The sequence below is a fragment of the Corythoichthys intestinalis genome, chromosome 5, assembly GCF_030265065.1.
Source record: "Corythoichthys intestinalis isolate RoL2023-P3 chromosome 5, ASM3026506v1, whole genome shotgun sequence".
Taxonomy (NCBI): domain Eukaryota; kingdom Metazoa; phylum Chordata; class Actinopteri; order Syngnathiformes; family Syngnathidae; genus Corythoichthys; species Corythoichthys intestinalis.
Window position 1 is genome coordinate 6,539,555 of NC_080399.1, and position 25,552 is coordinate 6,565,106.

Below are 25,552 nucleotides of genomic sequence, written 5' to 3' on the forward strand. Positions count from 1 at the left end.
TCCAGTGTAAAATCTGAGACTTTTATAGCCATTTTAAGTTGTGTTATATTTATATGAAAAATAATTCATCAGGATTTTTCAAGCCGCTGCTCATGGCTAAGGTAGGTGCCTGTTTTGGTTTTAGGACGGTAGCAGCTTTGGTTTTGAAAATATTTCAATTTGAAGTTTTTGAAAATAGGCCCTGTTTCCCGTGTCATGTCAATAGGTTAGGAAGTCTATGGTGATGCCATAGGACTGTCATAAAACCATCATAAGTACAACATGACACTGCCATGACCATTAATGAATGCTTATGACGGATGTCATTTTGTGTCATCGGGCAAATTATCTCACTTTCTAATGGGATGTAAAGATCCGAGCTGGACATAAATGGAATTAGTAACATAATTCATTATAGGAGTAAGAACCTCTTGTTACCCCACGATACGATACGATATGCAATTCAAAGCTCACGATAACGATGATCTGACGATATGGCGATCCGACGATTATTGATACATTGGTCAGGAAATCATTCTAGGATATTCTACAAACAACTGATAAACAGAAAAACAAGCTTCTGCTACGAATTGGAATGAGTTTATCACTAGTAGACGTCCAATCCATTTAAAGTGTGAGGGTGGCAGCGAATGAACATCACCCAAATGATGCTGCAGTGACTCAAACTCAACAGGAAATGACCTGTAAATGAACAGCATGTGACCTGTAAATGCCCCGAAAACCGGACAGAATGACTGCGATTGCTCTGGTTTCGAATTAGTGCTGCAACAATTAATCGATTAACTCGAGTATTTGATTAGAAAAAAAGATTCAAATTAAATTTCGCTGCTTCGCGTAATCGTTTCAAGGGGCATTGTAATGGTTTGTTTTGAAAGTGTTTGCATTTGTTTTTATTGATTTGGGTGGATACAAGCCTTCTAGTTTACCTCATTTCAAATGGCTGAATCCATCTGCTCCCTGTTAAGACCATCATAAGCTAAGTTTTTGTTTGAGATAACGATTTTTTTGAAGGCAATCGTAATTTAGTTTAAAGGTATATTTAGCCATTTTTGTGGGAATATGTGTCTGAGCCATTTGTTAAGACATTGTAGAAAAGTGTTAGCATTTTATAGCATTTAAGATAGCGGACTTTTGATATCAAAGTTAGCCAATTGCTCTTTTGTTGTATACAGATCTTTTCTTTTATTCTGTACATTACGGTATATATATATATATATATATATGTTCATCGATTAATCGACTAGTAAAATAATCCATAACTGCAGCCCTATTTCGAATGAATGAACGTTCCCAGTCTAAATGGATTGGGCGTCGAGCACCGTCAATGGCAGCCTTAGTTACCTGAGACACTACCATGGTGTAAGATTATGTTAGCAACTTGTTGGTCCTTTTTTTTTTTTTTTTTTTTTCTAAACATTAACACCTTTTTAAAACGATATCTTGATTCTTGGCAGGAGCATATCGATAACCTTTTGGGATACAAAGTATCACGATATATCACCATTTCGATATTTTGTCACACCCCTAATTCATAATGTCATTAATGCCTATGATAGTGTCATGTTATAATTATGACAGTCTTATGGCAGTCTTACAACGCCGCTGTCAAAGAAAGTGTTACCTATTAACCCAAATAAATCAACAAATAAGCCTGGACTATACACACCTGGACTATAATAAACACTGGACTATACACAGCAGGATTCAAAATGAGGGAAAAAAGTAGCGGCTTATAGACTAAAAATTACGGTACACGTTTTACAGGTTTTATGAAGTTTCATTCATCCAATATTTTTATTTTTTGTCCTGTCAATCTGAGGAAAAATATATTAGTTTTCCCTCATCCGGCATCTGTAGTCACTTGGAAATGGGAAGCCCAGAACAATAAATTACAATTTTATAACAGGCGAAAGCCAATGATATAACGAGTTAAGCAGTGAATGGTTTTAAAAGGTGGCCACATAAGATAAAACACCCCAAACTATCATACAAATCATCCCTTACCTCTTTGGCTCAGTTTGACTCGAGGGACACTTTGCTTGATGCTCACTCCAAACGGGATGACGGCCAACAACATCAATCCCACTAATGGGACTCCTGGATGGGATAGCACCCTAATCCCGCTGTCTTTGCTGCCATAATTGCTGCCAGACACGCAGCGCGGCGCCCCATCTTCATTTGGACTTGGATGGCGAGAGCCTTCTTTCGTCATGGCGCGTGGACGGGTCTGATTTCCCCTCTGTGCTGCCCTGGAGAGAGACCGGTGCATAAGATGAAGCCAGGGAGGAGCAATCGTATACGTGTGGGTGTGTGGTGCTGGGGGGGGAGTCTATTCTAAGACCAGTGCAGGATATGTACACACAGTTGTGTTTGTGCCCATTGAGCGGCTTCACCATGGAGCCCTGCAGGCATGTTGCCCTCTCGCCACGACTGTCCTACCTCTCAGCTCTTGCCTTTTGTGTTGCTTTTAAACCTGTTTGCTCACAACAAAGGTCAGCCCCACAAGGAAAAAAAAAACAAGTTACACTCTGTTATCAGTCACTTTCGGCCCCCTCCATCGTCTCTCGTTTAATCCTCTGCCTAAATGATTCTTGGCAAGAGTTCCGAGAGGTCGCCCATGACGCTGTCAATTCCTTCTTTATGCAGTTAAAAAATGGGATGAAACTTAACTCATTTGCTCCCCTAAATGTATAAATACGTTCTATTTTTAATTGCTTCAGTGTCCCAAAAACGTATTTATTAGGGCTGTCAAACGATTAAAATTTTTAATCGAGTTAATTACAGCTTAAAAATTAATTAATCGTAATTAATCGCAATTAATCGCAATTCAACCATCTATAAAATATGCCATATTTTTCTGTAAATTATATATATATTCTGTAAAATAAATTGTTGGAATGGAAAGATAAGACACAAGATGGATATATACATTCAACATACAGTACATAAGGACTGTAGTGGGCATTTCACTCTACTGTCATTTAAATCTGTCTATGCTGTCCTCACTCCGAAGCATCTACTTTTTCCAAAGCTCGACAGCTAGTGAATGACGCCTTAATAATTAGACTTCTTCCTTTTTCATCTGATTTATTAATAAAATGGCCTCAAACCATTGTCCTCTTTAGACCGTCGTAAAACTACAAAATAAAAGTACACAAGCATTGCATTAGCAACAACGTTAGCTTAGCACGCTATACAGGTTCACTAAACATAAACAAAACGCGTCTCATACAAAAAATATAACATTTCGCTTACTAACATAATATGTACATTCTTTACAACAACCATACTTACGGACAAATCTTGTCCAAGGATCATATAAGCACAACATTATCAGCCCGAGACGTCGTGCAGCCATAATGAAGAAAAGAAAAGAAGAAAATAATAAACCATGTCGCAAAGCGACCACAAGAGTTCGCTGTTGGACAGCTGTTCTGCCAAAATATGCTACATCGGCGAAACGTTCTACATTAGTCGAATTTGACACCTAAAGTACTGCCGTGCGCTCTAAACTTGTTTTGTTTAGATGCATACAGGAATAAGGTACTAAAAAAATGCCTGCAGAAAATACTTAAATGTAGTTATATCAAATAAGGACGGTTTAAACACGCTACGTGACTAATGTGGTCAACTGCTTCAAAGCTAACACAAAAAAACACAATGGGTAAAGGTATGAGAGGGTAATACATGAAAAAAGTATCTTTGAGGCTGTGAAAAGGTTCTAAATAACTAAATAAAAACAAAAATAGTGAGTAATCGCCGCCTCTAACCGATGTGCGCATGCGTGTGAATGCATGCGCAAGCGCCCTGAGCATTGTGTAAACGTTTCGCCGCGTAGTAAGGAATGGCCGAACACAGCGCAAAAAGCCTTGCTGTAAAACTTACCAAAAGGCAGAATACTTTCTGAGCGGGACACGTGCGTTAATTGCGTCAAATATTTTAACGTGATTAATTTTAAAAATTAATTACCGCGCGTTAACGCGATAATTTTGACAGCCCTCGTATTTATACGTTTTTTGTGGGGGTTTTTTTCACAATCGGGATCTAAAGGGTCCCATGTATCTCAGATAGAATGCACAAAACTCAAAACCCATTTTAAAGCAATAAAACTGGCCACTGGAGGGCGGGAGTGCATTTGGTAAGACCCGCAACCCTATTCAACAGCAACCAAAGGCCAAGCCGTAAAGCCGGGAGAGGGCGGAAGACGACTGAATGGATGACAGGCGGCGGACGACTGAGCAGAACAACCTGTAGAACGCCCTGGATGCCAGGCGCTGGGCGACCGAGCAGAACGACCGGGACCATTATAAACAGGCGGCGACGAGGGAAAAGTTTAACCCGCTCTCGCGGCCAACACAACGTCATCTTTCAGTTAGTTATGTGTAAATTAGGGCTGTCAAAATTATCGCGTTAACGGGCGGTAATTCGTTAAAATATTTGACGATATTAACGCACATGCCCCGTTCAAACAGACTAAAATGACAGTACACTATAATGTCCGCTTGTTACTTGTTTTTTTTGTGTTTGGCTTCCTCTGTTGGTGTTTGGGTCCAACTGATTTTATGGGTTAGTACCATGAGTGAGCATGGTGTAATTATTGACATCAACAATGGCGAGCTACTAGTTTATTTTTTGATTGAAAATTTTACAAATTTTAATAAAACGAAAACATTAAGAGGGGTTTTAATATAAAATTTCTATAACTTGTACTAACATTTATCTTTTAAGAACTACAAGTCTTTCTATCAATGGATCGCTTTAAGAGAATGTTAATAATGTTAATGCCATCTTTTTGATTTATTGTTATAATAAACAAATACAGTACTTATGTACGGTATGTTGAATGTATATATCCGTCTTGTGTCTTCTTTCCGTTCCAACAATAATTTACAGAAAAATATGGCACATTTTATAGATGGTTTGAATTGTGATTAATTACGATTAATTAATTTTTAAGCTGTAATTAACTCGATTAAAAATTTTAATCGTTTGACAGCCCTCGTGTAAATAAATTGTTACTTTGCGATCAAAAGCTCTTTTTGTCTTGATGTTTCTGTTTTTTTGTAAAAGGAAAACATTATTCAGATGTTTGGGATGTAACTAAAGCAAAAAGTAGCTGTGTTAAAGTCAAAGTTACATTTCAAATGTATGCTTTCACAAAAAGCTCAATTTCTGTTTTCTCATCAGAAAGTGAAAAAAATGCTCAAACTAAGCTATTTTCTAATGCTAATTTCTAAAGAATGGAAAAAGATTCGAACTTACTTTTTTCTGCTGAAAGAAGATCTAATCTTTCTTTTGTTGGGTTCCATGTTTATATAGCAATAGAACAGAATTTTCTGTGGGCCTTGCAAAATCAGTCAAAATCCAGTTAAACGGCCGGGAGCGAAAGGCCTTGCTCCGGTGAAAATTGCTGGTAGTGAATGAGTTAAAGAGGCCTATGTTATGAAGATGATAGATCACACTCAGGGATGAGTGAGATATATGACTTGGCAGTCATGGGAACCACATAAATTTTGATCGTGAGAGGACAAATGAGTGGATGCAAACTGCTTCTGTGATGCTCTGGATTAGGAACGGGCATGATTATTTGATGCTTGATAAACAGTATTGAGGTACAGATTGAAGTATTTGTGCACTGGGTTAGACAAAGAAAGCATTTGAACATTTTCAAATGTAAATCAATACTTACAATCGCTAAAACAATTGGCCAGTTTGTCATTCTAAATTTTACGGCCTTTTCAAACAGTGGCAGCCTAGTGAGAATGGTTTAGCGGCAACCCATTTATTGTGTATGTGGGAGCAGACTTCTCGGTATGGAGCCTCTAAATCAAGGGTGGGAAAACCGGTCCTCAAGGGCCGTAGTGGGTCCTGGTTTTTGTTCCAACTGATTCAGCACAGACAGTTTCACCAATAAGGTTTCTGCTGAAACAAAAAGCACCAGACTGCGATCAACTGATTGCGCTTGCGAGACACCAGATTGGTGAAAGGTTTCGTCCTGATGCGTTGGGACAGAAACCCGCACCCACCACCGCCCTTTGTGGAATAGTTAGCTCACCCTGCCCTAAAGGGACACTGACAGAATAAAATTGATTTAAGAAAACTGGTGCGCACCAGATTGTTTCTAGTACGCACCAGAGACTATCTGGTAAACATTAGCATTATATATTATTTAAGCTAGCAGACTTTTGCTATGCAAATCAGCCAATTGTTGTAAACATTAGCATTATACAGCATTTAAGCTAGCGGACTTTTGCTATGCAAGTTAGCCAGTTGCCAGAATTGGCTAACTTGCATTGCAAAAGTCTGCTAGCCAATTGTTGGAAACATTAGCATTACATAGCATTTAGGCAAACAGACTTTTGCTAAACAAGTTAGCCAATTGTTGTAAACATTAGCATTATATAGCATTTAGGCTAGCAGACTTTAGCTATGCAAATGAGCCAATTGTTGTAAACATTAGCATTATACCGCATTTAAGCCAGCGGACTTTTGCTATGCAAGTTAGCCAGTTGCTAGAATTGGCTAACTTGCGTAGCACAAGTTTGCTAGCCAACTGTTGTAAACATTAGCATTACATAGCATTTAGGCAAGTGGACTTTTGCTAAACAAGTTAGCCAACTGTTGTAAACATTAGCATTATATAGCATTTAAGCTAGCAGACTTTTACTATGCAAATTAGCCATTTGTTGTAAAAATTAGCATTATACAGCATTTAAGCTAGCGGACTTTTGCTATGCAGGTTAGCCAGTTGCCAGAATTGGTTAACTTGCATAGCAAAAGTCTGCTAGCCAATTGTTGTAAACATTAGCATTACATAGCATTTAGGCAAGCGGACTTTTGCTAAACAAGTTAGCCAATTATTGTAAACATTAGCATTATTTTAGCCTGGCTCTGTCAGACTATTCTCCCTGTATTTTTCAAACAGAGAGAAATAGTCTGGGACCCATCCCATTGACGGCCTTTTCGAGCAGATACAAAATCAATCGACAAATCAGATTCGTTTATTTGCGTGACGTGTTCTTCACGAGCAACGTCACTCTTGCGCGTCGAAAGTCGTCCCTTCAGCAACACAGACTGTGAACGGCAGAGCCGAGAATATGTTCCAATCCACGGTAAAATCAGTTTTAAATGACCAAAAACACATCGACACGAGTCACTGACAACAATCTGTCTCGCGCTAGCCATGTCGAATAAACTCCGCTCTCTTCATATGTTTACTTCCGCGCGCAAGTCCGTCATCCTGAAGTCGCCATTTTACTAACGTCACGTCTGCCCGTCGCTGATTGGTCCACTCCGCTGTCTGTATGCTGTGGCTTGCTCCGCCCTGGAAATTGTTTCCTTGGGAAGGGTGGCCAGACTCAATAGCTGGAACAGCGTTGAGTCTGGTGTACCAGGCTAGCATTATTTAGCATTTAAGCTAACAGACTTTTGCTATGCAAGTTAGCCAATTTTTGTAAACATTAGCATTACATCACATTTAGGCAAGCGGACTTTTGCTAAGCAAGTTAGCCAATTGTTGTAAACATTAGCATCATATAGCATTTAAGCTAGCAGACTATTGCTATGCGAGTTAGCCAATTGTTGTGAACATTAGCATTATATAGCATTTAAGCTAGCAGACTTTTGCTATGGAAGTTAGCCAGTTGCCACAATGCAACAATTGGCTAACTTGCACAGCAAAAATCTGCTGTCTTAAATGCTGTATACTGCTAATGTTTATCAGATAGTTTCTGGTGCTCACCAGATTGCTTAAATGCTAAAAATGTCATTTAATCCAGAGGCGGGGCCCAAAATAGAGTCTTGTTTCATGGGGAATTACCACCATCTACTGATGGTTTGGCGAGAGCTCAGACTACAGTAAGGAGTTCAATAAGAAGTTCTGAAAGACGCGGCTCCATACACCTTTCTGTAAGTTTCTCCTGTTAATGTCGATCACGTGTCTTCTGTTGTACATAGGGTTATATGTGTACACAGAGATGCAGTATATTTTATGAGTCTTGTAATTGTTCTGCGTTAGTTCATTTGGTTGAATGCTAGTATTCTAAGTAGCGGTGTTTGTGATGAGGTTTTTTTTTTTACGATAAGTAGGTATATAATGGCAACTGTTGACTTCCGTTGGAGATTTGTACTGGTGTAATCTGTAAAATCCCGTTTGTTGTCGCATCTTTGCGCTGCCGATGGTAGTAAACTTTGATAGCAAAGTCTGATTTTGCCTCGGCTCCCGTATTCGCTAATAGGGTAGCAATCAATGAGCTCAGCTGCGCTAGGCATTATGGGCAATGTAGTTTTGAATTTGAACTGCTGCGTTTGGAAACATGCTGGTTGAATCGCTTGTCAGTTTATTTCAGTTATTGTTTGCGTACAATTTAGAACATTGTATGAGAATAAAAATTGAGTGGGAATAACATTTAGTCAACGACAATTGTCGTGATCGTAATTTAAAAAATGCTGAGTTGGCGCATAGCCAGCTGTGTGTGTATTAACTGGACTACATTTCCATGAGTCAGCATTATATTATTTTTTTAATAATCATTCTTTTTTTTTTTTTTTTAATCCTTTTTTTTTTTTTAATTGTTTGATTCTTTTTTTTAAGGAAGAATAAAGCCTGTTGAGTAAAAAAAAGTGGGAGATATACGCATCTTTAAGTGATCTTCGAGTAAAATTCAAGTATCTCGAGGCCGGGCCGAGTGTCCTCTTTTTTGAAATCAAAATATGGTCACCCTAGCTTATGTCAACAACGCATCCAATAGCAGAGGGGCAGACGTACTTATATTTGTGCTATCAGGCTGTTTCGGCAGACGGGTATACGCAAACCCTAACTGATGAAACTTTAATAAATGCCCTTTTTTTGCGCAAGCTCTTGGACACTTGAAATATGGCTGTCATACCTTTCCTAGCTAAGTTAAACAGTACCTCAATGTGTGTTCATGTGGAAATGTAGTTCACGAACAACAACGAAAAAATATTCACTTTCTCACCCGAACAAGTATAACTCTTTACATGGCTATTATAATGCCCCCTACTCCTTGTAATAGGAACAGTCGCTGTTTTCTTGTGCAACAATGAAAAATAAACGCATTGGTACTTGGGTATTGGCATGTGTTCATAAGAGATTCTGACAGTATGATAATTTTAAGCCAAAATTACAAGGTTTCATTGAATTGAGATATCTGGGTTAAAAAAAATCCATTGAACAGGATTTTTATTTTTCCAAACATTAGCAAATTGGAACATAAGTATAATCTTAAATTAAAATGAACTGTAGCCGAAGTAGTCCCATATCAGCAATTTTGTTTTCTTCGATGGGGGAAAAAGTTCAGGAGTTTCACCTCTTCCAGCCATCGTGTAGCACAGCTGACTCACTGACACTGAGCAGGAGGAGGGTTGATCCTTGCAGCTGCAAGCGAGGGATTTCTCAATGCATTTTTTGGACTAAAAAATAGCTTATACAGCAGGGACGGAATGAAGGAAAAGTTTTGCTGTTTTAAAATCGTGACGTTTTCATACCACTGAACCATTGAAACCGGTAATTGGCACATGTCGACTTGGGACCATTGTATATATGATTGCCGCTTTTCACTCCCTGACAGCGTCAGGCTACGTGGCTCCTCCTGTTTTGCGTTTGCCATGGACCGGTCTTCACACTGGGCTGAAGCTAGTGTGAAAAGGCCATAAGATCAGGGGTGAATGTGGGCCAGAACGGTCAGGAACGCAGTTCCGGAATAAGATTCAGGGCCAGAACTCAGTTCCAGTATAAGATTCAGGGCCGGAATGCTGTTCCGGTACACTGTGCTTTGATTCCGAAAATATGACAGCAACTGTCAAAGCACGATGTAAAAAAAATAGATAAATAAAAAATGCTATGCTGCCACACATGCCAAGAAGAAAACAATCAATCAACGCCTGGACTCATTTAACCGTTCAATTGGCAGACATACTGACATGGGATCAGTAGAGATATTTAGCTCTGATTGGTTCAAATGTGCATGTTTTCTGGAACAGCAAAAAAAAAAAAAGAAGTTTGTTAAATTGATGCGACAAAAAAAGGGCAATGCAACATAAAATGCATCAAATCTTTAAGAGCAACGAAAGAGTTAAGGAGGCTTATTTATCATATTTAGTTTTATTTGCTCTGATGGGGAGGTTCAGAACATCTTAGCTGATAATGTGCCCTTTGGACTTATATTTGTTCATTTATGTTAGGCTACTTATTCATTTCCTTGTGATTTAAAAAAGTCAATATTCAAACTATATTTCATTTCACTCTGCGTAATATAAGTCATTTGAACTTATTTTTCTGAATGTATGTTACTTATATCTTTATTATTTAAAATAAAAGTAAATGTTTACATTAATTTCAATTTTAATATACATCAGAGGTTGCGCTAGACTTTTTCGTTGTCTGTCATTTTGACTGACAGGGTCATAAAAATCCGGTCATAATCTATTTTTACCCGTCACTTAAATTTTTAAAATGACTATATCTTGATGCAGTCACTATATGTATATACACAATAATACAATAATACTTTATGATATAAAGCAACTAACATTAGTGCAGTCATGGATAACAGTAAGCAGGCCACTACTGTGTTTCCATATATATATTATATATATATATATATATATATATATATATTTTTTTTTTTTCTTCCCCCTCACGTGGAACCTTCCATGATTCTGATCATGAAATAATTTCAGGCTCTGGCTAGTCTGGTCCGCTTTTTTGGCTTTATGCCGCTTTCACCGTTTTTCCAATTCTGCCCTTCTTGGTAATTGGCGGCGTTTTCAACTGCTCGCCGCAGTGAGGAGTGAACCGGCGATTCACTTGATTCGTTGTCATCCTTCACTGCATCAGTCCCTCTTTTTCACCTCTTTTATCAACACCATCGTCGTTTTGGGGCTTTTTGAAGAAACTTCGGACACTCAGTTGCCTTGACATTTTTCCAAGTAAGGCCAACGACGTTATGCATGAAGAGAGACAATAGCTAATTAATATGCTCACTCGCCACCCTGTGGTCTGGGGTGTGAACTGCAACCTGTCAAAATGACGGATGGACTTCAGTTTTTTCCGTCACCGTTGTAAAAAAAACGGTCAACGACAGAAAATATTCGGTTAACGCGACCCCTGATATACATCAATGTTTTTAGGTAGTTAAAATTGAGATTTGGCATTTAGTATGTGAGGAAATAAGGGAAAATAAAAATTAGGAGATGGAGGTTGGGGTTATTGGTGTTTTTGTTAAGTTTTATTTTGCAAATCATTGAAAAAATACAATTTTGAATGAAAATCAGTTTTTGTTTGTGTTATAGAAATAACTGTGCTAAAAGTGTTCTTTGCATTTCAGTAGTTTAAGAGGTTTAGCCCCCCAAATAAATAAATTAAAAAAAAAAAAAAAACATTTCTGCCTCCGTGGCGACCGTCACGTCGGGGAGTTCCGGCAAGAAATTCTAGCCACTTTAACCCCTGCGTAAGATTCAGTTACTCCACCCGTCATTGCGCTTCATACCAAGAGGTGGGATGAGCATTTTTATCTATACAACGAGATATGCACTGGCTCGTCTTTATTTACAAATCTTAAACGGCAACATGCCATAAAAAATGATCACTTTATTGAACTACTTACATCGTCATCATGCAAAATATTCAAGTGACTAAGAATCATTACGGGTACATGACAAAGGTTATATGATAAAAATTTATTTTCCCTATAAATGCACAACTCAACTAAGGCACTAATCAAACACTCATTAAAGTCCTGCAGGTATTTTTTATGGGATACATGATAAAGGTAATGTTTAGGTGTATTTTTTGCGTTGATGTTTATGCCATTGAAGGTGCCAACACTCTCAGTGTAATTGAATTGGACGTCTATTTCTGTCAAAGGCAGCCAATGAGTTAAAGGAGTGCCCTCATTAGTTTCATCATTATCATCATCATTTCATAGACCATTTCAGCTTCTATGAGAGCAATTGTCTTCCACTTCAAGGAGGAATTGATATATTCCAGCAACACATTGCGTGTATTGAATTACCATGTTTAATTACACACCCGGCGGTTTGATCAAACCTAAGTTCCGGCTCATTTCACAGCCATCTGAACCACTAATTAACCCGACAAACAATGGCGTGCTTCATGAACCTCACGCATCCCCCTTAGCCCTTGATGGCAACATCTCCCTGATTTCTTCCCACTTTCCATCCCTTGTAAGATAATTAACCTCTCAATGACCGCGTAACAAAGTCAAACCGAACTAATAGCATCAACGTAGTGCTTGTGTCTCAAACATTAAATGGGAATATTCTTCTCCTCGTGTCAAACTAATTACAACAGAGATGACCTTTCAGTGCATTCATTCATTCCCATCCACGAACAAGGATTACAATGTCCAATGGCATGTTGGCAAGCGTTTCCAGTGCCCCTCTTGACTTTTTTATTTATTTCACATGTCCAGGCATGACTTGTGCTGGAGCCGGTTACACTGACCGAGGGCTATGTTATCAGTTGCACTGTAGTAATAAACCAAAGAGGATTAGACCCCGATAAACAGACGTCTGTTTAGTTTAGATGATAAAGTGAGGCACCTTACAACCTAAAAATGTTAATTCAGAGCTGTTCCTAACGGATGAACGATCAGCAAAATGCTTGCATTTAAGTGAATGTTTTTGTATTTCATCTCCTCTCAACCTGAAAAAAAAAAACTGTACGGAGCCCCTAAAGTGACATTGGGGTGGCGTGGCTCAGTGGTAGAGTAGTTGTCCCCTGAACCAGAGGTTGTGGGTTCGATTCTCCACCCTGATGAACTCGTCTATGTGTCCTTGAGCAAGATACTGAACCTCACGTTGCTCCTGGTGCTGTGTCACCAGTAGGTAGATGGAGAGATAGTGTAAAGCGCTTTGAGCGCCTTAAAAGGTGGAAAAAGCGCTATATAAGTATAACACCATTTAACACCATTTACATTGACAGAAATAAAAGGAGTTTAAACCATCTGATGCATACCGGATAGTATGGGGTGCGCACAAGAAACAAAATGGTGCGCACGAGAAACAGTGTGGTGTGCACCAGATGGTATGTGGAGCACACAGGAAACAGTCTGGTGCGTATGAGAAACATTGTGGTGTGCAGCAGATAGTATGTGGTGCGCACAGAAAACAGTCTGGAGCGCACCTGTTAGTATGTGGTGTGCACGAGAAACATTGTGGTGTGCACGAGAAACAATGTGGTGCGCACCAGATAGTATGTGGTGTGCACATGAAACAGTCTGGAGCGCACCTGTTAGTATGTGGTGTGCTCGAGAAACATTGGGTTGCGCACCAGTTAGTATGTGGTGTGCACGAGAAACATTGTGGTGTGCACGAGAAACAATGTGGTGCGCACCAGATAGTATGTGGTGTGCACATGAAACAGTCTGGAGCGCACCTGTTAGTATGTGGTGTGCACGAGAAACATTGGGTTGCGCACCAGTTAGTATGTGGTGTGCACGAGAAACATTGTGGTGCGCACGAGAAACAATGTGGTGCGCAACAGGTAGTAAGTGGTGGGCACGAGAAACAATGTGGTGTGCACCAGATAGTATGTGGTGCGCGCATGAAACAGTCTGGTGCGCACCAGATAGTATGTGGTACGCACGGGAAACAGTCTGGTGTGCACCAGATAGAATGTGGTGCGCACGAGAAACATGCTGCGCACTAGATAATATGTGGTGCGCTTGAGAAACAATGTAGTGCGCACCAGATAGTATGTAGTGCGCGTGAGAAACAAAGTGGTGCGCACGAGAAACCTTGGTGTGCGCACCAGATAGTATGTGGTGCGCACAGACAACAGTCTGGAGCGCACTTGTTATTATGTGGTGTGCATGAGAAACAGTAGTGCGCACCAGATAGTATGTAGTGCGCTTGAGAAACAAAGTGGTGCGCACTATAAGCATTGGGGTGCGCACCAGATAGTATGTGGTGCGAATAGGAAACAGTCTGGTGCACACCAGATAGTATGTGGTGCGCACGAGAAACAATGTAGTGCGCACCAGATAGTATGTAGTGTGCGTGAGAAACAAAGTGGTGCGCACGGGAAACAGTCTGGTGCACACTAGATAGTATGTGGTGCGCACAGCAGACAGTCTGGTGCGCACCAGATAGCATGTGGTGCGCAAAAGAAACATTGTGGTGCGCACGAGAAACAATGTGGTGCGCAACAGATAGTATGTGGTCCGCACGAGAAAAAATGTGGTGTGCACTGGAAATGATCTGGTGCACACTAGAAACAATCTGGTGTGCACTAAAAACAATTTTGGCTAGTGGTTTACCTTTGGGACAGAGCTGTTCCTAACAGATGGATGATCTGCTAAACGCTTGTGTTTAAGTGGCTGTACCTAAAAATGTTTTTGTATTTCATCTCCACTGTCACCCTGAAAAATAAAACATCTCTGTTTTGTAAATATCTCAAGTGTCAAGAGAAGATTACATTGATTTGGAAGCCTAAAAATGTTAACGTAACCACTACGGTAAACCTATCTACCCTAATAGCACGTGACTGTGTACCGGTAAAAAAAATCCCTTTCAAGAAGGTGTCGATATGCTAGCTCGCTAGCAAGTGATAAGTAATTTCAAGTCCCTTATGACTTAACTTTCTGAGGGGAGTTAACAAAAAAAAAAAAAAAAACGGATAGGACAAGAAGAGGGAAGTCAAGACAGATTTGAGTATGACTACCACTACTTTACTGTGCATGCTTCTTTTGAATTTATAGTTCCTTGGTTGGCCTATTTCCTCAGCAACTAAAATGCAAGAAAATGTTCACTGTGCATTGATCAGGAATTAAGTGCTTGTTAACCGCTTGAAAGTGCTAAGACCAACTACTTTTCTATCAAATTAACCTTTGCCCTTTCCATGTCCTCCAAAGTCAAAGGTCCTGGGTTCCAATCTTGACTCTTGACTTCTATACTGAGTAGATGTTGTAAATAATTGTGCAGAGAAGATGCCAAGAAGGCCTAGAGGTGGAGTAACCACTTCAAAAGCTACAGTTTGACAACCTAAGATTTTATCACAGGTTTGTAGAAAATGTGCCATTCTCAGTCAGTAATTTAGTTAAAGTTAATGACTTTATTCAATAAACCAAGAGTTGCAAAACAGCCTTGTAGAAAACATATGTGGTGGCATAAAGGTGCGCAAAAAGCCCTCTGACGTAATTTGGCAGGAAAATTCACAGTCTATACAGCATGAGAGTCAATAAAATAGATTAAGAGTGACAGCAGGGGTAGAGAAGCACACAGCTCAGTGCCATGCGAGTTAAATAAACTCAAGTGTTTCCTGGCAGCTCCGGACTGGAGACCCCCCTGTTGTCTTTGGCAGCGTGTTCTGCACATGGGAACGAGGGGGGTGATAGTAAATAAACTTGACGACATCCGTGGCAGATTTAATGTCAGATGCCTGCACCGGTGCTGCCTTATAACATAGATCTGGGTAAAGTATGATAGCAGTGCGGATTCTTCAGCAACATTCAATCCATCTTCCATTATCTGTAAGCTTATCGCAGTTGGGATGAGTCCAAACAGGAAATAAATAGATATATGATTAAGTTTCAAAATATTTCAAAATGTCATCCGCTTAGATGTCTATCACCGTTAATGACTGTTCTTTAAATGAAAAAAAAAAAAAAAAAATCTGTAGCAATTGTATAGTACGGAGCCCCTAAAGGGACATCGACAGAAGTAAAATAAATTGAAACCATGTGGTGCACATCAAAAAATATGTGGTGCGCAGCAGAAACTATGTGGTGTGCACAAGAAACAATTTGATGTGCAGCAGATAGTAAGTGGTGCACAGCAGAAACTATATGGTGCGCACGAGAAACAGTTTGGTGCACACCTGATAGCATGTGGTGCGCACGGGAAACAATCTGGTGTGCACCACATAGTATATGGTTCGCAATAGAAATTATCTGGTGCACACCAGGTAGAATATGGTGTGCACGACAAAGAATCTGGTACGCACGAGATAGTATGTGGTGCACACTAAAAACTATCTAATGCACACCAGATAGCACATGGTGCGGACCAGATAATATGTGGTCTGCAGCATAAACTATCTGGTGCAAACCAGGTAGAATATGGTGTGCACGAAATACAATCTGGTGTGCACTAAATAGTATATGGTGCGCACAAGAAAGAATCTGGTACGCACAAGATAGTATGTGGTGCACACTAAAAACTATCTAATGCGCACCAGATAGCACATGGTGCGGACCAGATAATATGTGGTCTGCAGCAGAAATTATCTGGTGCACCCCAGGTAGAATATGGTGTGCACGAATAACAATCTGGTGCGCACTAGATAGTATGTGGTGCGCACAGGAAACAATCTAGTGTGCACCAGAAAGTATTAAGTACGCACTCGAAACTATCTGATGCGCACTAGATAGTAGATGGTGCGCAGTAGAAACTATCTGATGAGCATGCGAAACAATTTGGTGCTCACCAGATAGTATATGGTGCGCACGAGAAACAATCTGGTACGCACGAGATAATATGTGGTGCACACTAAAAACTATCTAATGCGCACCAGATAGCATATGGTGCAGACCAGATAATATGTGGTCTGCAGCAGAAACTATCTGGTGCGCACGAGAAACAATTTGATGTGCACAATATAGTGTATGGTGCACCATAAAGTATATAGTGCACCATAAAGTATATGGTGCACCATAAAGTATATGGTGCACAGTAGAAACTATCTGGTGTGCACAAGGAACAATTTGGTGAACACCAGATAATGTGGTGCGCACGAGAAAAAATCTGGTACGCACAAGGGAGTACGTGGTGCACACTAGGAACTTTCTGATGTGCACTAGATAGTACATGGTGCGCAGTAAAAACTATCAAATGCGCACCAGATATCACTTGGTGCAGACCAGATAATATGTGGTCTGCAGCAAAAACTATTTGGTGCCCATGAGTAACAATTTGATGAGCACCATATAGAATATGGTGCACAGTAGAAACTATCTGGTGAACATGCGAAACAATTTAGTGCTCACCAGATAGGATATGGTGCGCACGAGTAACAATCTGGTACGCACAAGATAGTATGTGGTGCACACTAAAAACTATCTAATGCGCACCAGATAGCACATGGTATGGACCAGATAATATGTGGTCTGTAGCAAAAACTACCTGGTGGGCATGAGAAACAATTTGATGTGCACCATATAGTATATGGTGCGCAGAAGAAACTATCTGGTGTGCACTAGGAACAATTTGATGCACACCAGATAATATGTGGTGCGCACAACAAACAATCTAATGCGCAACAGATAGCCCATTATGCGGACCAGAAAATATGTGGTGCGCAGTAGAAACTATCTGTTGCACACGAGAAACAATTTGGTGCGCACCAGATAGTATATGGTGTGCATGAGAAACAAGCTGGGGTGCACCAGGTAGTTTGTGGTGTGCACTAGAAATTATCTAATACGCACCAGATAGCACATGGTGCTGACCAGATAATATGTGTATGTAACTGCCTGTCGGTTTGGGGGCATTTCTGGATCACTTCCTGTTGTTTTTGGGCCACTTCCTTTTTTCTCTGAGACCATTCCATGTCACTTCCTGCTGTTTATGGGGCATTTCCAAGGTCACTTTTGCTTGATTTTGGGTAACTTACTGTCAATTTTGGAGCATTTTTGTGTCACTTAATGCTAATATTAGAGGTGTACGATAATTATCGGTCCGATAATAGGAATTATGACGTCATCCCAATAAATCCAATAACATTATATATTATCTGGCCTATTGATATTAATTTTGGCACAGTGTCGGTGGATTGGGATGTGTGCGTTTGAGTTGTTTAATGGACCAAGAGCATAAAAGTCTCCTCTATTCATGCACCAAATGTTTAATTTGCTGACAAAGCACAATACCTGTTGGGTTTATATTTGTTTTAGTTCAACGCTCATTATTCAGGGGAACACATCATCAATAATATTGACTAATTGATGGTGATTGACTCAAATTTTATTCATTTGAAAAATTAAATATGGGCACCCTATTTGAAGTCAAAACTGTTCTTGTGTTTGTTTTTTTCATTATAATAATGTTCATGTCATCATGAAAATTCTGGTTAGGTCAAAGGCAAGTCTATGCTGAATCCACCAGTAGTATTTTTGGCATACACGTGTTCAAAAACCCATGTGAATATACATTTAAAAATTATATATATATATATATATATATATATATATATATATATATATATATATATATTATTGGTTATCATATCGGTATCGGCTTTGAGGAGCAGGAAATTATCGATATCGGTACCGGTTTCAAAAAATGGAGATCGTGCACCCCTAGCTAATATTGGAGTATTTTCAGGTTCACTTCCTTGTTTTAATACTTTTTTTTTTCTTCTACCACTACACATAATCTCGGAAAAGTATATATAGCCTATACCTGGGCTGGCTGTGAATGAGATAAAAATGATGAAATAGACAGTAAATATGCACATGAGGTGCAGTTACATGCTGGATTTCAGTTGATATGGACGGCCAATACAGGGAATGTGTTAAAAGGATAATACAATTCACTGCTTTGTGTAGTGTTGATATGTTAAATTACAATGCAATGCATTGTAGGTTAGCACACTGGCATGGCCACGACAAACAAAAATTAAAAAAAGAAACCTAACCCTGCCCACCAGAGTTAAATGTGTCATATACTGCAGTTTAGCATGACATCAACAAGGTGAGAGCCTTCCGCAGACTGTCGGTCCGCTGGTAATTAAGAGTAGCCAAACTTTTTTGAAGGCCATTTCCCAGCGTGGGTCGTCAAACAGCAGATGGCAGCGGTATAGCGTGGCCTTGGGAATTCTCACACGCAGACCACCCCTAATGAGGCAGTTAGCGACAAGCCAGGTGCCCCGTGGAGAACGCCATTATCAAATCCCTCCATCTCCCCGTGACAAGGTGCATTAGCCGGGCGATTTGTCGAGTCCCGGCCGCTGAGCAGACGTAACAACGTGGATAATTGTTCCTAACTCTGGAGACGTTTGTGTTTTTCTTGGCAAAGCTCAATCGGTTTTCTTTCTTTTTTTAGGTTAACCTTGTGTGTAGGCAAGCATGCAACTCCCATGTGATTCGGTGTGAGTTCATGTCTCTGAAAACACAGATTCCGCCACCCTGCCACATAACTGCTGTTTTTATTGTAAAACTAGTGATGGGAAGCCTTACACTTTAAATAGGCTTTTTTTCTCCCAACTGTAAATCAAAGAGCATCCATCACAGGGACAGTTTAGAACTGTCATTTTCACAACTCACTTTTGTCATTTTAGCTGTATTAGAATAGAATAGAATAGAATAGAATAGAATAGAATAGAATAGAATAGAATAGTTGAGCTCATAGGACTAGATGGTACAATCCCACAGATTTATCAGCACTTGGTGTTGGTTGTGTGTGTGTGTGTGTGTGTGTGTGTGTGTGTGTGTGTGTGTGTGTGTGTGTGTGTGTGTGTGTGTGTGTGTGTGTGTGTGTGTGTGTGTGTGTGTGTGTGTTAAGGGGCAAAAGAATAGAATACTTTATTGTCATAGACATTCAACCACATTTACTGTGAAAAACAGTTTGGCAGTAAATGTGGCCGAATGTTTAGAGTGACAATAAAGGAGTCTATTCTATTCTTGAATAGAATGAGTATATATATATAATATGAATAAATAAATGTATAAATAGAATAGAAACCCTTATTGTCACTGTAAAAATTCAACCACATTCACTGCCAAATTGATTTTCACAAATAGAATAGAATAGAAACCCTTATTGTCACTGTAAAAATTCAACCACATTTACTGCCAAACTGATTTTCACAATTAGAATAGAATAGAATAGAATAGAATACTTTCTTGTCATACACATTCAACTACACACATATATATATATAGTGAGCATTTCACTGTGTACTGTCATTCAAATCTCTCTGAGCGGGGCATCTGCATTAATTGCGTCAAACATTTTAACGTGATTAATTTTAAAAAATCAATTAACACCCGTTAACGCGATAATTTTGACAGCCCTAATATATGTATATATATGTATGCGTATGTATATATATATATATATATATATATATATATATATATATGTATATATATATGTGTGTGTGTGTGTGTGTGTGTGTGTGTGTGTGTTTGTATATATATATATGTGTGTATATATATACAAATATTATATTCTATAATAGAATAGAAACCCTTATTGTCACTCTAAAAATCCAATCACATTTACTGCCAAATTGATTTGCACAACAGAATAAAATAGAATAGATCCTTCACAATCCTTTATTGTCACTGTAAAATAAGGGTAAAAGATTCTATTCTAGAAAATAATGATTATATACAGTATATATAATTTATAATAGAAATATATTCGATAACCGAATAGAATCCCTTATTATCACTGTAAACATTCAACCACATTTACTTCCAAATTGATTTTCACAATAGAATAAAATACAACTGTATAGAATAGAATCCTTGATTGTCGCTTTAAACATTTAACCACATTTACTGCCAAACTGATTTTCAGAATAGAATAGAATCCTATATTGTCACTCTAAACATTCAACCATATTTACAGTGGAAATCAGTTCAGCAGTAAATGTCAGCAGTTGAATGTCTAGAGTGACAATAAAGGATTCTATTCTGGAATAGAACATAATTATTATGTATATAATTTATAATAGAAATATTACATTCCATAATTAAATAGAATCCCTTATTGTCACTGTAAATATTCAACCACATTTACTACCAAATTGATTTTCATAACAGGATAGAATAGAATTAAATAGAATTGAACAGAATTTATTTTCACCGTAAACATTTAACCACATTTACTGCCAAACTGATTTCCACGGTAAATGTGGCTGAATGTTTACAAAGACAATTAAGAATTATATTCTATTCTGAAAATCAGTTTGGCAGTAAATGTGGTTAAATGTTTAAAGCGACAATCAAGGATTCTATTCTATACAGTTCTATTTTATTCTGTTGTGAAAATCAATTTGGAAGTAAATGTAATTTCAATGAAAAATTATATATGTATATTCTATTCTGTTCTAAATACAGATAAAATGACAAAAGTGAGTTGTGAAAATGGCGGTTCTAAACTGTCCCTTAGTTTAAATTATTATCGTCGTCAACATTGTGTGATATGATTCAATTTTTTATTCAAAACAGGCAAAATGCTAACATGCTAACACATAAAAGAAATATATCGGCTAGAGATGCTCCGAGTTCAATCACCTGATTTTTAGGATCTACCGAGACCACATACCAATCCGAAACTTATCCGAAATTTATCAATGTATCTAATAATTTATCTCAAAAGATAGATATTTTTTTTCTTTTGGCATATTTTACTCCATCTTGATTATTTCTTTGCATTGTAGCTATTCAAACATTTTTCAAAACCTCAATCTTTTTCACCGGATTCCAATTTTCTTAAAATTACATGCTCGGGCACCGATTTCCAATCACATGATCAGATTGACCTAATTATTAGACCACTGGATCATTTTGTTGCTTGTAGCCCTTAACTCATTCACTGCTATTGACGGCGATAGATGTTAAATTTTACTTGAACTTTCATGGTCATTTAGTGATCATGTTTCAAACCATCGTCAAAATGGATTGGACGTCTATTGTCGTCATTGGCAGCCAATGAATAAAAGTAGAAATAAAAAAATACATTTTAAAACCCAAACTTTTTCATTCAATTCCGATCTTCTAAAAATGACATGATGGGCCCGATTTCAAATGACGTGATCGGATCGGAGTCATCCCTCATAGCTACCTATGTACACAAATCTAGTATTTACTGATGGAAATTTTGACCAACATAATCATACAAAAATATTTTGGCAATATTTATGACTACATTTGCTCATTTTTGACCGTAACGATTCTTTTTCTCCGGCTAAAACACGAAGGCAGCAGACTCAATGTCATTTATATGGGATGTTGACCTCAAACAAGCATGTCAATGTGCATAACTTTGACATTACACGGCATCAGTCTGTTTTTCGCTAATCAGCGTGAATGAAAACTCCATGGCCCAAATAATTACATGTGTGGACATCTCAATATCAGAAATGAAGTGGAGTGAGGCACACTGCACCGTATAAGGCCGTCGATGTGTTTTCCATGGAAACTTCAACAGGTTTCGTAGCTATGAGGGACGTCAGATTTTTTTCCCCCTCTAATAAAAACGATAAATCAGGAATTCTGCAGGCTCTTTTGATCACAGAATGATTTGGGTATGGATTTATGAAGCGCAGTCACGGTATTGCATGTTTTGCATCACTTATTTCATTATATCCCTCTCAAAGAAAAATGACCTCACAGGACAATCTCTGTCCAAAATCAAAGAATGCCCCCATGGGAGGACGTTCCAGTAGAATTCCTTCTGTTTGGGAAGGGAATATGAAGTTTCCAGACAGCACCAAGGAACACAGATAGAATTTCAAACCCCCGAGCTTTGCTGCAGAGCCTGTCTTTTGTTTTAATATCTACATAGTACATACTGATCTTTAACATCTTCAGCCATTTTTATACGCTGGGAGACCCGATGATGAATATTGAACAGATTTAACGTTTAGGATTATCTTAACACACTTCCAACCACACGATAATCAGTCAGGATGACCTCTCAGAGGCAACCAAGAGTCAGGCATTTGCAAACTTTGATTTTTAGGTGATGGAGATGTGTAAATGTAGCACTTATGTTAATATCTGTATAGGCTGTGTAATGTTAGGTTTTGCAATAGTGGTTATCATTTACAATTGTTGTGGTCTTAAGTGTTTTGAACTATTCACCGATTGGTCAATTGGCATCGATCGACTAGCTAGTGCCTGCTTGTAAACAAGCAAGCAAAAGAAAAAGTACAGAATGGCTAACAAGCTAGACATCACAAAATCCAACGAGTAGCCAATGCTAGCTGTTGCTGACAACTAGCATAGGTTAGCATTTGCAGTTCATGTTAGCATATAGCATTTACAAAGCATTAGCATATGCATCATGAACCTATAGGCGAATAGTTTGACCCAAGGTACCCATTGGAATTAGAGTTGTCCGATAATGACTTTTAACCGATATCCCGCTAGTGTCAAACTCAAAAATCCGATACAGATATAAAACCGATATCGATATATGCGGTTGTGGACTAAACATATGATGGCTAGTTGTATTGTGAAGCCTAACTGGATGCTTTAAAAATGATAATAATATGAATATTCCAACCCCAATAGCAAGTGACTGTGCCGGATCTGGTGTCAGCTCACCAGATTCACATAGCAATTACACTCGCTGAATGTCGGTGGGCCAGATGCGGCTGGGATCATTAATCTGACAGTCCAGTTGATAGGTTACGCACTGTTTTGGGGCAGATCGGAAGCGCTCAAAATCTGAAATTTAATGGTTAAGTCACAACAGCGCGAACCCTGAAGGTGGGCATCCGTGTTGCGACACGGATCCGGCGAGCACGCAGTAGTCAGGACACAGCATTGCGCCGGACGGCAAATTCTTATGGTAAGTGCTTTATTCAAAGTCATAATCACCGTTTGGAGTCACTGCTTGACCATTAAACAAGTTATTCAATCGAACGTTAATACAATGGCCGATGTATTCAAGTGATCTGCCATGTCTCCAAATTAAGCTGTTCAAAATTTGTTGAAGAACAACATATGGAGGGAGAAAGCATTTAAAAATGCTGTAAATGTTTCAATGTTGGAGTACTGTTAGGGCCCCTGCCCGCTGAGCCCCGGTCCTCCTCTTTGTGTATGTTTGTCACTGCCTTGGTTGCAGGATTGGACAAATAGGTGAGCCTGGGACCAGGGGTCAGAGATCATCATCAGAAGCTTAGTTAAACTGGCAGTTGGCCGCACATCATTGCCACATCAACAACTCAACAACACGAGTTTGTGACTCCAGCTTTCAGCTAACAAAGAGTCTTGTAATCCTGATACTGAGCTCTTTTTTTTCTGAGATCCTGTTCTGCTTGCCCACTAGAATAGCTGCCTGCCCGGTCACCTGTTTTATCACCAAACTGCCCACTGAATTCATTGGACACTATCTGCCACTCCCTCTAATCGCCAATAAACTTGTTACCACTACCAGTTTGCCTCCCGTCTCTCTCTGTTTAGGTCGCCTGTAACCCCAGAACCTTTACAAATACAATTTGTTGTTTACAGTCTAAAAATTGGTCATCTTTAATGTGAAGTTGCTTGTTCCAATTGAAATATTTTGTGAAAAAACAATCTAACATTATGATGCATTAATATCTTAGCATTAATAGATGGCATAACAAAAGAAGTGTTGTCATTACTGCTTTTAATAGACAAATGCAATATAACCACATTACAGTATGATACATTGAAAAAATGGACCCCAAATTTAATACTGAAAACGGTTTGATGCATATCTTGCCCACTGCTGGCCCAGATTGGGTAACATATATGCCATATCTGGACTATACATTAATGTGGTTTCTGCTACTTTGGACTAGTTCTGGCCCAAAACTGTTAGCTGATCCAGTGTGAATCCATACTGAGTTTGGCCCATTGTTCAAAAAGACACTGGGTAGGACCCATATACAAAATTGAGCCGACATTCTCAGTACATCTGGCCCATGTCCGCTCCAGTTAAATTTTGCCATCTGGAAGCATCTTAGTATGGAGACATCCAATTGTCAATAACCATAACTGCTGTGCTAAACTGTGACCAGCCCTTGTCCAAAGGCAGAAGGCTTCCACATTCACTATGAAGGCAATACGCATACTAGCCCAAAATCAATAATGAAAAACCAATGTCAATATCATCCCATATCGACTGACAATCGGGTACCCGATAATATCGGACAACTCTAATTGGTATAGCATTTCCTTCTGCTTGTTCATGCTGACAATGAAATGAATAAACACTGGATATTTCATATAGTTATTTATCCAATTCATATATTTATATATTTATTTTTGTATTTGTTTACGCATTTGTTCTTGTATTTGTTTTAAATGTTGGAATGTTATCCTTTTTTGCCCTGAAACTATCAAATAATGCATGGAATTTGTTGAAATCAACTCCACCGACTAAAAGATTAAGCCTAATGTAAAAAATTTTGAACTTCGGGTTAGGGTCTAGGGTCAACAGCATATCAGTGCCAATGTAAAACAATGCAAATTTACTGCACAATAACCAACTGCACACAATGAACTGTGTAAAAAAACAGTGCAATAAACACAAAGGTTGAGGCAGGCGCGAATGCGCGCACACAATCTGGAAGTACGCCGTACACACACACGGTCTAGTTGGCCACAAAACGTGGTGGCAACAAAGCATTTTACACTCAATCGGACTTACAACAAAGATGTTAAACGAACACGTCACCTCACGGCATGTGCAACACGAATATAATGTAAATAATGCTCACTGAATTGGAGTGATGACTACCCGCCATTGCAACGGCAAAGCTACAAAACAGCTGTGCATGTAGGGGCTATGCTATGGGGAATCT

The 25,552-nt window shown here is 38.9% G+C and overlaps 1 protein-coding gene across 2 annotated transcripts in view; it reads right to left on the reverse strand.

Annotated features, from left to right (window-relative positions):
* Positions 1 to 25,552, reverse strand: part of sema3d (sema domain, immunoglobulin domain (Ig), short basic domain, secreted, (semaphorin) 3D) — a 100,285-nt gene that overhangs the window by 63,564 nt on the left and 11,169 nt on the right. Inside the window, exons 1-2 of one of the 2 annotated variants that reach the window (XM_057836904.1) lie at positions 3,295 to 3,362; positions 2,005 to 2,249 (exon numbers count right to left, since the gene is read on the reverse strand). In XM_057836904.1, the coding sequence (XP_057692887.1) occupies positions 2,005 to 2,212 (208 nt within the window). In that variant the 5' untranslated portion in view covers positions 2,213 to 2,249; positions 3,295 to 3,362. Of the gene's footprint in view, positions 1 to 2,004; positions 2,250 to 3,294; positions 3,363 to 25,552 lie in introns of those variants that run through there. The other variant, XM_057836902.1, reaches the window with a different exon arrangement.